This window comes from Zophobas morio, unplaced genomic scaffold, assembly GCF_036711695.1.
Source record: "Zophobas morio isolate AGI-343-1 ecotype UQ-CSIRO unplaced genomic scaffold, CSIRO_AGI_Zmor_V1 ptg000016l, whole genome shotgun sequence".
NCBI classification, from domain to species: Eukaryota; Metazoa; Arthropoda; class Insecta; order Coleoptera; family Tenebrionidae; genus Zophobas; species Zophobas morio.
This window is the reverse complement of record NW_026972121.1, coordinates 1,470,910-1,484,249: the sequence shown is the minus strand read 5'-3', so window position 1 is coordinate 1,484,249 and position 13,340 is coordinate 1,470,910. Positions and strand designations below refer to the sequence as shown.

Sequence of the window (13,340 nt, the reverse complement as noted above, 5' to 3'; positions counted from 1 at the left end):
CTCTGATACGTAGGTATACGTGAGTAAATTGTTTCGTTATTTTATTGATTATTACAAATCAATATTCAAACGACCCAATTCATTTTCCCGAAAATTTGAGAATATAATAATTTTATTCTTAGTATTACACTACATCTATCCCAACTGATATACGTGTCCTTGCAAAAATGTTGATGACGTCATCGCAATTTTTTTTTAAATTCCCACTACAAAAATGTAATGAGAAAAAAAACACAATAGGCATGCAGTCGTCAAGTTTCCGACAGCGAGGGAAGTACTGTCTAAACTCTTTAGACCAATTTTTTAAATTATGGGACTTTAAAACATTTCTTTATTTGTTTCAATTTTTCGACTTTTCAATTTTCTGATTTATAATTTTTCTTTTTTTCGATGCGAAAATCTTCAATTTTTAGATTTGCAATTTTCGGTTAAATTTTCCTACTTTGGGAATTTTTTTAGTTTTCCGTTTTTTCAATTTTAGATTTTTCAGTTTCACGATTTTTCATTTGTTCAATTTATGATTTGCAGTTTTTCTAGTTTTCATTTAAAATATGTAATCTTAAAAAAATTTCACTTTTTCAATTTTACAATTTTAGAATTTTTTCATGTTTCAATTATGGGATTTTAAAAATTTATTCGACTTTTCAATTTTTCAGTTCTACAATTATTCATTTCCTCTAATTTTCGTTTCGATTCTTTGTTTTTACAATTTTTCGATTTCCATTTTTTCGTTTCGGTGCTTTATTTTCTTTGTTTCAATTTTTCGACTTTTCGATGTTCTTTCGATGTGAAACTTTTTAATATTTTGACTTGCAATGTTTAGATTTGAAATTTTTCGGTTTAATTTTTTTTTAATTTTCTATTTTCAGATTTGTCAATGTTTGATTTGCAATTTTTCTAGTTTTCATTTAAAATATATAATAATCTTAAAAAAATATCACTCAGTATTTCAATTTTAGAATTTTTTCATTTTTCAATTATTTATCATTTCAACATGAAATTTTTCAATTTTAATTTTTCTATTTTTTGATCTGCAATTTTTGTAGTTTTCATTAAAAAAAAAAATGTAATAACACAAAAATTTTGACTTCAACTTTACGATAAATTTTTCCCAAAATATTGAAAATTAAAACAAAAAAAAAAAACGTCATGAAACGTCGAGAAAATCCAGTGTTAAATACATACTTACCACAAAAATAACTTATATACGACAATCACGTAATGATATCCATTTCCCACGAGCATATATATACTCGTAGGAAATGAGTATTACTTCCTTCAAAAATACTCACGAACTGCACGAAGGGCTGCATCGCATTTCCATTATCGTACGACACCGACTCCGTGTCCGACTCGCAGATCGAACTCAGTGACTCCGTGTCGGACGCCGCCACCTCCGGGTGCTCCAGCAACCAGCAAACTATAGACTCCGGCGTCGTCAAATTATCAGGACCTATAGCTACAACCGGCGTTACTTCAGCCCACAATTTCACACCCTTTTTTATTTACCTAAAGACTTGATCGCCGTCTCCACCGCCCTCTTCGTGAACCCCATCTCCACAATCTGCGACACCATCGGGTGAAGCGGCACCTCCTCGCTCTCCTTCTTCTTCGGCTTCTCGCTGACGACGCTCTTCACCGAACACTCGCTATTCGGAGTCTGCACCTCGCTGTTGCACCTGGTGCAATACTTGGGGGTGGTCTTGTCGTTGTTGACGCTCCCCGACGAGGCGAAGTTGCCTTCGGCCGCCAAGTACTGACTCAAATTGAGGGCTGCTAGTTGCATTTCTTGTCTGGTGAAGCCCGGTTTCAGTGGGCTGGGTTGCGTGGCTTTGGCTAACAGTTTCTGGATCAGGAGAATCGGTTGTTGGTTGAGTTCTTCCTCGATCGATTGTTGTTCTTGCGATTGGTCCATGCCGTTGATTGCGTGCTTGAGGACTTTTCTTAGTTTGTATTGGTTGCCGTTGAGCATTCGAGCCGCGTTTAACGCACTTAAGGTGTTGTGCTGGGTCCGAAGATACGCGGCGTTGACCTGGCCATGAAGAGGCTTTTTCTCGTGGCTGTTGAGGGCCGTGCTTTGTCGATTCAACAATAAGCTGGCCCAAGTTTTAATCATACTCTCGCTTAAGGGCATTCTATCGAAGTTGTATTCTAGTTGCGGCAGCAACTTCATGCCGTTGATCGACACCTTTTTGTTTTCTCCGGTTTCGTGTATTTGGACACAGAGTTTACCTTTCGGGGTGACTCTAACCACTGTACCTTGCAGACCTTCCAGTTCCACGACACTTCCAATTCGTGGCCGGACGTCCCAAGCACCAATCACATTCAAGCACGCTATCACCATGTAATGCTGTTGGTCGGACGTGTTGCCGTCGTTAATCATCGACATCAAGCAAGTGTCGCTCAAGAAATAAGCCGCTAGATTAAGCTTCTGCGCTAAAATTGCGTTCAACACCTGATTCCAACCGACTAAGCCGTGAAGACACCTCAACAAGTTGATAATTTCTTGACCCAAGGTGCTACTGTGCGACTGAGTCAAAAGCACCAAAGATTTAGCCCCTTGAGGCTTATTCCCGGTGTCGTAGGAACACGTCAGGATTATCTTCCCCAAGATATTCAACAACTTCTCCAGCAAACCCGGGATTTCCGAATTATCCATATCCCAAGATTGTAGAACCGTGAGCAGGAATCTAACGGCGAAAATCTGCTTGGGAAGGTTCAGTTCGTTCCCGCAGATGTTGCTAGGGGCTGATAGGAACCCCAAAAGCATGTTAATCCACGGTTTCGTGCTAAAAGCGCGACACATCTGTGTGGTCTGGGCGATGCTGCGCACCAACGTCAAGTTGCACCACTCCGAAATGGTGGGGGCGCTCAAGGTCGCACAGAAAAGGCTACTTAAGCCGTGTATCGTGGTGGGGTGAAGATTACTTTGCGCTAAACCGGCACTTATCGACACATTCCGGAGAAAATTCACGCTTGCGTCGCGGAGGAGTTTGATGAGTTGGTTGTCTTTGACGATTTGGGAAGCTGCTTGAAAAATACTTAGCAAAATGACGTCACCAATTTTCCGGTGGGGATACTTACTGTGGTCGCTCGGTTCTTCCGTGTCCGTGTCCGTGGTGACGGGCGACGGCGGCGACGCCAGCGCCAGGTCGTACTTCCCCTCGATCCCCATCCTGTAGCTGTTCGTCGTACCGTTAGCCCACTCCACACGCACCCACCCGTCGTCCCCCAACTCCCCTATCACTCTACCTTCCCCGGGCGGACACCCATCCTGGTCCCCCCACTTCCAATCAGCTCCTCTCACTACCTTGGTCCCCAATTTCATCAAAGCGGCAAGCTCCGGACCACTCAAACAACTAGTCTTGGGTTTATTATTATCAATAATGTCAGCGTACAAAACGTAGAACTCTGATACCTTCCGGACGATGCTCTGATCGCAGCCGGTTTGTTTCAAGAGAGCTAAAACCGAACTGATGACGCCGCTATTGACCAAAGGACTGAGTTCCAAAGAGGTGTATCGGTTCGAAGCGAGGATACCCAAAATGGCTAGGATCATTCGTGCTCTGGGGACGTCTCTGAGGAGGGTGTAGGTACCCAGATTGAGAGTAACTTTGGCGTTTGTTCCTTTAGTTTTACCAGTCTTGGCTGGGACGTCCCTCAAAATAAACCCACGCAGATTATCGATACACCACTCGGTGACCGACAGCTGCGACAACAAAATCTCGGTTTTCATGAACGGCGTCACTAATTGGATGTTGTCCAAACAGTGCTGAGTATTCTCGGATTTCGCATGGACGTTCAAGTACCCGTTGATTATCGCGTACTTGACCGAGTTGAGTAAGGAGTTTTCGTGCAAGAGGCGATTAATCAACCACAGACCCTGTTTGCGGATTTTGCACCGCTTCACCTGAAACACGACGCGTTTTCACCTGACACCTTCCGACTACGACCAGTGGCGTCTACCCACCTGAAAATACATAGCTTTTCTGAGAATCTCCACGTCGCAGGTCTCCTGCACCACGAACTCCAAAATCGCGCTCATCAACTCCAAGTTCTCGCCGCAGACCTTCTTCATTTGTCGCTCCGTCAACTTACTCACTATCCCGCTCAGAGCGATTTCGTTCTCGATTTTCTTCTCCTTGTCTTCCTCGCTTTGTTCCGTCCTCGCGTCGTTCTCGATCTTCTCCACGTTCCATTCCACGCGGGTTTTGGGCGGGTCGGAGCGACTCTCGGCTGAGGCTTTCTGCGCTCCGTTTTTAATCTCGTTGTTGACGTCGTCGGTTTCGCTTTTGCTCTCTGATATTTTCCCGTCGGAGGAGGTCTTCTTCATGGAAGATTTGCTGACGTCTTCGTTCGAACGGTGTCTTTCGCTCTGTGATTGTATGGTGGCGTTGACGATGTCCTCGGGTTTTTGGATCTCGGAGGTGTGGCGACCGCACTTGAGGTCTTTGATGACTTTTCTCACTAGAGTGCGCACTCGCGGTTCTTTATACAGGATGTTGACTTTTTTGAAGGCTTCCATTTCGACGCTGACGCTGGGTCTGACGTCGTACAACAAAAACCTGCATTTTTCTAGAAGCGGGATACAGATTTCTTTGTAGCTTTTGTTTAGTTCTTGACGCATTTTAATGAGGTTCCACTTGGTGGTGTGGACTAGCTTGATCATCTCGGCTATGGCTTTGGGTACTTTGACGTTCGGTTGGGACGAGTCTGGCGAAACATCGCGACTGGCATTACGAGAACTCTCGAACTGTGCTAATCTACTTACATGCATCTAAAATGGGTAGCACGACATATCCCAATCCTAAATGTTTCAACAAAACGGCATATAGAACTCTACCGATTTCTTCTATAGGGTGTTCAAAAGAAAAATCCACTCTGGTCAAAAAATTATTCTGCTTTGAGTGCTGCTCTACTATTGCGAGAAACGATATGACATAAGAGTCCTGGTAAAGAAAGAGTAAACAGCTAGACTAACACCACGTGAAGGAAAAACTCACGGAAAGGCGACTCTCGGCCAAAGCGTTTATGAATGAGTTGATGCGGTCGATAGGCAGCTGGAATTTTTTCGAGATTCTTTGAGTATCGTTGACTCGAGGCTCGGTTGGAGTATTTTCGGTCGTCGAGTTGGTACTCCTGGACTCGCCCTTTTCCTCGCCGTAGGGGTTCGGGGGTTGGTCGACCTGGAACATGGATGTTACGTTCAGTTCAGGTCGGGTTGGGTCAGAAAATTGACACGAGATCTACTTAAGAAAGTTTTGAGTTGACGTCATCAAATTCTTGGAGGGAATGATCAATTGTGTTAATATCCACGAAATAGTTTCAAATGCTTATTACAGTCGTGTCAATCTATACCAAGTGTCTGGAAAATGGCGGATTAACTCTTCAGTTGTGCATTATTATTAATAAAACAAGCTCTTATTTTATATTAATAAGCAAACTAAAAAAAAAAAAAAATCAAAAAAATATTTAAAAATTCCTGCATTGTGCATAGAAGTAAGCTCGTAATGTTTACAAATTTTGATCATTTTTTGTAAAAGTTAGTCATCAGTACATGCTAAGATAGAACTGATTTTGGCTCTAAGGAAAGAGAGGGTGGGTGGGCGGAGCCAGTAGCTGCTAAAATAAGACTGATTTTGACTAATGAGATACCTTTTAAAAAAAGAAGTACTAGTCCCGCCAACCCACTCTTTATTTTCTTAGAAGACTAGGTCATCTGCCAAAATCAATCTTATCTTGGCAAGTATGAGACTGATTTTGCCAGATGACCCACTCTTCTAAGAAAATAAAAGTGGGTGGGCGGGGCTAGTACTTGTTAAGATAAGATTGATTTTGGCAAATGACAGGACCTCTAAGGAAACAGAGGGTGGGTGGGCGGGGCTAGTACGTGCCAAGGAAAGACAGATTTTGGCAAATCATATATCCGCTAGAAAATAAAGGGTTAAAACTAACCCAGCCACATCCGCTTTTGAATTTCACTGGTTTTTTGATTAGATGAGAAACGAATTTAATTTTGTCAAGTGGTCCAATCTACGCTTAAAAAAATTCAAAGTGGCCCCGCCCACCAACTCGGTTTTCCTCCTGATCACTCATTCTATTGGACAAAAAGGAAATTTTATAGTGACAAACAACGAAATCTAGGCAAAAAAACGTAAAATTAATCCCACCCACCACCGGTTTTGAATTTCATTGTTTTTTTTTTTTTATTAGATGAAAACTGAATTTTACGACGTCAAGTGGCGAATTAGGCTTAAAAAATTCAAAGTGGCCCCGCCCACCCTCCCGGTTTTCCTTCTGATCATTCATTTTATTGGACAAAAAGTAAAACTAACACCACCCACCTCCGCTTTTGGATTTCATTGATTTTTTTCGATTAGATGAAAACTGAATTTTACTACGTCAAGTCGCAAATTAGGCTTGAAATATTCAAAGGCCCACCCAACCTCTAAGAAAAGAGAGGGTGGGTGGGCGGGGCTAGTACGTGTAAGAGTGATTTTGACAAATGACACACCAACTAAGAAAATAGAGGGCTAAAACTAACTCCACCCACCTACGCTTCTGAATTTCATTCCCTTATCTGGTTAGATGGAAAACGAATTTTATTTTGTTGAGTGGCCAATCTACTTCCAAAATTTCAATTTAAAATATACCCCCCAAGAAAAACTAGGGTGGGTGGGCGGATCTAGCACCTGCTAAGATAAAACTGATTTTGGCAAATGACATACCCCCCAAGAAAAAATAGGATGGGTGGGCGGGGCTAGTACCTGCTAAGAGAAAACTGATTTTGGCAAATTACATAACCTCTAAGAAAAGAGAGGGTGGGTGGGAGGGGCTAGTACGCGCTAAGGTAAGAGTGATTTTGGCAAATGACACATCCACTAAGAAAATAGAGGGCTAAAACTAACCCCTACCACGTCCGCTTTTAAATTTCACTGGTTTTTTGATTTGATGAAAACTGAATTTCATTTTGTCGAGTGATCCAGTCTACGCTTAAAAAACTTCAGTGGCCCCGCCCACCCAACCGGTTTTCCTTCTGATCTTTCATTTTATTGGACAAAAAGGGTGTTTCATATTGATAAACATTGGAATCTAAACAAAAAGGTAAAACTAACCCCGCCCACCTCCGCTTTTGGATTTCATTGTTTTTTTTCATTAGATGAAGACTGAATTTTACTAAGTCAAATGGCGAACTAGACTTACAAAAATTCAAAGCGGACCCGCCCACCCACCCGGTTTTCTTTTCGGTCACTCATTTTATTGGACGAAAAGTGCATTTTCTATTGAATAACAGTGGAATCTAGTAATCTACACAAAAAGCTAAAACTAACTCCACCCACCTCCGCTTTTAAATTTCATTGCCTTATCTGGTTGGATGGAAATCGAATTCTATTTTGTCGGGTGGCCTAATCTACTCCTAAATATTCAAAGTGGCCCCGCCCACCCACCCGGTTTTCCTTCTGATCACTCATTCTATTGGACAAAAGGGGAATTTTAAAGTGACAAACAACGAAATCTGAAAAAAAAGTAAAGCTAATCCAACCCACCACCGTTTTTGATGTTCATTGGTTTTTTGATTAGATGAAGACTGAATTTTACTACGTAAGTGGCGAATTCGGCTTCAAAAATTCAAAGTGGCCACGCCTACCCAGCCTCTAAGAAAAGAGAGGGTGGATGGGCGGAGCTAGTACTTACTAAGATAAGACTAATTTTGGCAAATGACATAACCTCTCTAAGAAAAGAGAGGGTGGGTGGGCGGGGCTGGTACGTGCTAAGGTAAGAGTGATTTTGACAAATGACACACTAGCTAAGAAAATAGAGGGCTAAAACTAACTCCACCCACCTCCGCTTCTGAATTTCATTCCCTTATCTGGTTAGATGGAAAACGAATTTTATTTTGTTGAGTGGCCAAACTACTTCTAAAATTTCAAAGTGGCCCCGCCCATCCACCCGGCTTTCTTTCTGATCACTCATTCTATTGGATAAAAGGGGAATTTTAATATTTTAAAGTGACAAACAACGAAATCTGGACAAAAAACGTAAAATTAATCCCACCCACCACCGCTTTTGAATTTCATTGGTTTTTTTGAGTAGATGAAGACTCTATGAAGTGGCGAATTAGGCTTAAAAAAACCTCTAAGAAAAGAGAGGGTGGGTGGGCGGGGCTAGTACCTGCTAATATAAGACTGATTTTGGTAAATGACATACCCCCCAAGAAAAGATAGGGTGGGTGGGAGGGGCTAGTGCCTGCTAAGATAAAACTGATTTTGGCAAATCACATAACCTCCAAGAAAAGAGAGGGTGGGTGGGCGGGGCTAGTACCTACTAAGATAAAACTGATTTTGGCAAATGACGTAACCTCTAAGAAAAGAAAGGGTGGGTGGGCGGGGCTAGTACGTGCTAAGGTAAGAGTGATATTGGCAAAAGACATATCCACAAAGAAATAAAGGGCTAAAACTAACCCCTACCACGTCCGCTTTTAAATTTCACTGGTTTTTTGATTAGAGGAAAACTGAATTTAATTTTGTCAAGTGGTCCAATCTACGCTTAACACACTTCAAAGTGGCCCCGCCCACCCACTCGGTTTTTCTCCTGATCACTCATTCTATTGGACAAAAGAGGAATTTTATAGTGACAAACGGCGAAATCTAGACAAAAAACGTAAAACTAACCCCACCCACTTCCGCTTTTGGATTTCATTGTTTTTTTGATTAGATGAAGACTGAATTTTACCATGTCAAATGGCGAACTAGACTTACAAAAATTCAAAGTGGCCCGCCCGCCCATCCGGCTATTACTTGCCAAGATAAGTCTGAACAATATTTAGAGTAGTCGTTGGAATGAAGAGGGGGTGGGTAGGCGGGGCTACTGCTTGCTTATAAAAGATTATGTAAGAAACAGTTAAAGTTAGCCCCGCCCACCCACCCGTTCTTTTTTTCTTCTGAAATAAGAAATGCATGTTTACCGCAAATAATATGACAAAAAAATAGGATTATCGTTCTTTCTTTTCTTTTTAATAGCCCAGGTTCTGTTAGTTTCTTGCCACTTTACAGAAGAACATATAATTAAATCCACCCACTTAGCCCGCCTTCATTTTAGTGATTCATTGGATCTAAGTGAAAGATGGATTTTATACTGATGAACAGAAATAAAATCGTTAAAATGAGAATAGAGATTTTGGCAAAGATAAGACTGAACAATATTTATAGTAGTTAGTTACCGGAATGAAGAAAGGGAGGGTGTGTGGGCGGAGCTACTGCTGGTTTATAAGATTCTGTGGAAAAAACTAAGCTCGACCCCGCCCACCTCTTTTCTTCATTCCTCTAACTTATTTTCTTTATTGTAAAATGGGAGTTGAATTCTATTTTGACAAGCGGTAGAATCTAGGAATTAAAACAAAGTCAAAAGATTAATTTGTGTATTCATTTTAAAATTACAAAGCCATATAGGGAAAATGAGAAAAAACAGAAAAATTGTTTTTTTTTCGAAAATTCAAATTTTTTAATGGTGATTGTATTTTTTTTTTAAATGAAAATAAATTTTGGAAATTATGTTTGCAAACATATTTTGAAAAAATCACCCTAGTTGTTTTAAGCCACAGAATTGCAAATTTTGTTCCTAAAATTCTACATTCTTTCAAATTTTTTTGAACTGAATTGAGCTTTTAAAATTATTTCGAAAAATTTCGATAGTTGAGTCAAGGCATTAAATTTTCTTGAAAACAAAAATTTTCGTAGTGAAAAATTAATAATTAGATTAACGATCTTTGGATTTAAAGATAATAATTAACAGTATTACGAGTGGTTACTAGATTGAAAAGGGGGTGGGTGGGCGGGGCTATTGCTTGCTTATAGAAGTCTGTGAGAAAAACGTAAAGCTAATCCCACCCACCACCGTTTTTTATTTTCATTAGTTTTTTGATTAAATGAAGACTGAATTTTACTACATCAACTGGCGAATTGGGCTTCAAAAATTCAAAGTGGCCACGCCCACCCAACCTCTAAGAAAAGAGAGGGTGGGTGGGCGGGGCTAGTACGTGCTAAGGTAACAATGATTTTGACAAATGACACACCACCTAAGAAAATAGAGGGCTAAAACTAACTCCACCCACCTCCGCTTCTGAATTTCATTGCCTTATCTGGTTAGATGGAAATCGAATTTTATTTCCGGTTTTACTTCTGATCAGTCATTCTATTGGATGAAAGGGGAATTTTAATATTTTAAAATGACAAACAACGAAATCTGGACAAAAAACGTAAAATTAATCCCACCCACCACCACTTTTGAATTTCATTGGTTTTTTTGATTAGATGAAGACTGAATGAAGTGGCGAATTAGGTTTAAAAAAACCTCTAAGAAAAGAGAGGGTGGGTGGGCGGGACTAGTACGTGCTAAGGTAAGAGTGATTTTGGCAAATGACATATCCACTTAGAAAATAGAAGGCTAAAACTAACCCCTACCACGTCCGCTTTTAAATTTCACTGGTTTTTTGATTAGATGAAAACTGAATTTAATTTTGTCAAGTGGTCCAATCTACGCTTAAAAAACTTCCAAGTGGCCCCACCCACCGACCCGGTTTTCCGTATGATCATTCATTTTATTGGACAAAAAGTGGGTTTTATATTGGAATCTAGACAAAAAGAATAAACTAACCCCGCGCACTTTCGCTTTTGAATTTCATTGTTTTTTTTTTTGATTAGATGAAGACTAAATTTTACGATGTCAAATGGCGAACTAGACTTACAAAAGTTCAAAGTAACCCGCCCACCCACCCGGCTATCACTTGCCAAGATAAGACTGAAGAATATTTAGAGTAGTCATTGGAATGAAGAGGGGGTGGGTAGGCGGGGCTACTGCTTGCTTATAAAAAAAGACTGTAAGAAAAAGTTAAACTTAGCCCCGCCCACCCACCCGTTCTTTTTTTCTTCTGAAATAAGAAATGCATTTTTACCGCAAATAATATGACAAAAAAATAGGATTATCGTTCTTTCTTTTCTTTTTTATTGCCCAGGTTCTGTTAGTTTCTTGCCACTTTACAGAAGAACATATAATTAAATCCACCCACTTAGCCCGCCTTCATTTTAGTCATTCATTGGATCTAAGCGAAAGATGGATTTTATAGTGATGAACAGAAATAAAATCGTTAAAATGAGAATAGAGATTTTGGCAAAGATAAGACTGAACAATATTTATAGTAGTTACTCGAATGAAGAGAGGGAGGGTGTGTGGGCGGAGCTACTGCTAGTTTATAAGATTTTGTAGGAAAAAACTAAACTCGGCCCCGCCCACCTCGTTTCTTCATTCCTCTGACTTATTTTATTTATTGTAAAATGGAAATTGAATTCTATTTTGACAAGCGGTAGAATCTAGGAATTAAAACAAAGTCAAAAGATTAATTTGTGGATTTATTTTAAAATTACAAATCCATATAGGGAAATTGAGAAAAAACAGAAAAACTGTTTTTTTTTCGGAAAATTTAAAATATTTTTATAATTTTTTTAACTGAATTGAGCTTTTAAAATTATTTCAAAAAATTTCGATAGTTGAGTCAAGGCATTAAATTTTCTTGAAAAAAAAACATTTTCGTAGTGAAAAATTAATAATTAGATTTAGGATCTTTGGATTTGAAGATAATAATTTGCAGTATTACGAGTAGTTACTAGAATGAAAAAGGGGTGGGTGGGTGGGGCTATTGTTTGCTCATAGAAGTCTCTGTGAGAAAAACGTAAAGCTAATCCCACCCACCACCGTTTTTGATTTTCATTAGTTTTTTGACTAGATGAGGACTGAATTTTACTACGTCAAGTGGCGAATTAGGCTTCAAAAATTCAAAGTGGCTACGCCCACCCAACCTCTAAGAAAAGAGAGGGTGGGTGGGCGGGGCTAGTACCTTGGTAAAATAAGACTGATTTTGGCAAATGAGGTACCTCTAATGAATTTAATTAAATTGTTATAAAAAAAGACAGGTCAGGTCAGAATTTTCCAAAAATAGAACACCACAGTCCCTCAAAATTGCTTTAAATAATTTCCAAAAAAAAAAAATCCATGAGTTCCCAAAATAATACACCACGGGTACCCAAATACCGAGGCACTCATGACTTTTCAAATTCGTAAAATTTAAGAGCGTAGCGAAGAGTTAATCCGCCTTTTTCCAAACACCCGGTATACACTGTGTGACACTGATTACATCATAAATCAAGCACGATATGTAGAAAAGATAACAATTACACGTCTAATAAGTGGAGAATTTATCCGTTTCGGAACAGACGTCTACGCAAAATCAATCAGGCAGAAAGTGACACCTAAAGAAATATGAAACCTATTGTCATAGTACATATTAACAATCATGAAACAAATGATGTACACTCATTGTTTTTAACGAAGTAATTTGCGAACACGCGTTTCTTAATTGAGCTGTCAACTTTAAACGTCAACCACAATTGAAAAAAAAAAATGTATGCGAGCGAGCGTTGTAGAAACTGTTTGTAGAACTTTACATTTTACAACACACCATTGGACATGTGACAGTTTGTTTTAAAATGTTAGGTTATATTTTTGGATTTATGTCAAATGAAATTCCAACGCCAATGTGATTGTTTCAACGCAACAATAAAATTTGAAATACTCCACCTGCAGACCTGCCCGCAGGAAGCGGGCGTTCAGCCACTGGCTCGAAGCGCTCTCTTCGCTCTGCAGCGGCAAGCTCTGCCTCAGGTTGAAGGCGTGCAACCCCAGCAGGTACCCCAGGTTGCGCTCGGTGTCGAACAGGGTCGAGTAGACATGCAGACTGTCCGCGCTGCTCTGGGGGAACTCGGGTTCGGGTTGACAGTAATTCCCCACGACGTAGTTCTCCATCATTTGCAGCACCGATAAGTGGTAGGCGGAGCTATTGAAGAACTGCGTCGCGTCTTTGCCGGCGTACTTCTGCAGCAGCTCGGTGATGGAGGAGTTGTCGCACCTGAAGTCCTGGACGTCGTAGACTTTGTTGTTGATGAGGACCCACAAGCCGCCGTCCATGTTGTGGTTGTCCAAGTCGGCTTTGCGGATCAGGGGGAGGTCGTCGTAGGGTTTGTGGGTGTAGTGGCTCTGCTTGGTTTGAGTGACGCCGCGCCAGGAGATGTCGTCCACGTCGGAGGAGTCCACGTCCGGCGACAGCCGACACAGTTTGTCCAGGCTCTTTAGCACCTCGCCGAAGACGCTTAACCAATTGACCGACGTCAAAAACATCGGTACTTCGGTTTCGAGGAGGATGAGGCTGCAGATCAACTCCGGGAGCAAGATTCCTGGAAAACATGACTCAACTATACTCGGTTTACCGAATAGATGGAATTGTAGTTTTT

General features: G+C 40.5%; 1 protein-coding gene across 1 annotated transcript in view; it reads right to left on the bottom strand.

The window, feature by feature from the left end:
* LOC135129508 (E3 ubiquitin-protein ligase HERC2) overlaps window positions 1–13,340 on the bottom strand; it is a 105,377-nt gene that overhangs the window by 42,870 nt on the left and 49,167 nt on the right. Inside the window, 8 exon segments of the mRNA XM_064056673.1 lie at window positions 1,293–1,459; window positions 1,510–3,030; window positions 3,085–3,364; window positions 3,419–3,910; window positions 3,971–4,713; window positions 4,772–4,949; window positions 5,004–5,186; window positions 12,631–13,283. Coding sequence (XP_063912743.1) covers window positions 1,293–1,459; window positions 1,510–3,030; window positions 3,085–3,364; window positions 3,419–3,910; window positions 3,971–4,713; window positions 4,772–4,949; window positions 5,004–5,186; window positions 12,631–13,283 — 4,217 coding nt within the window.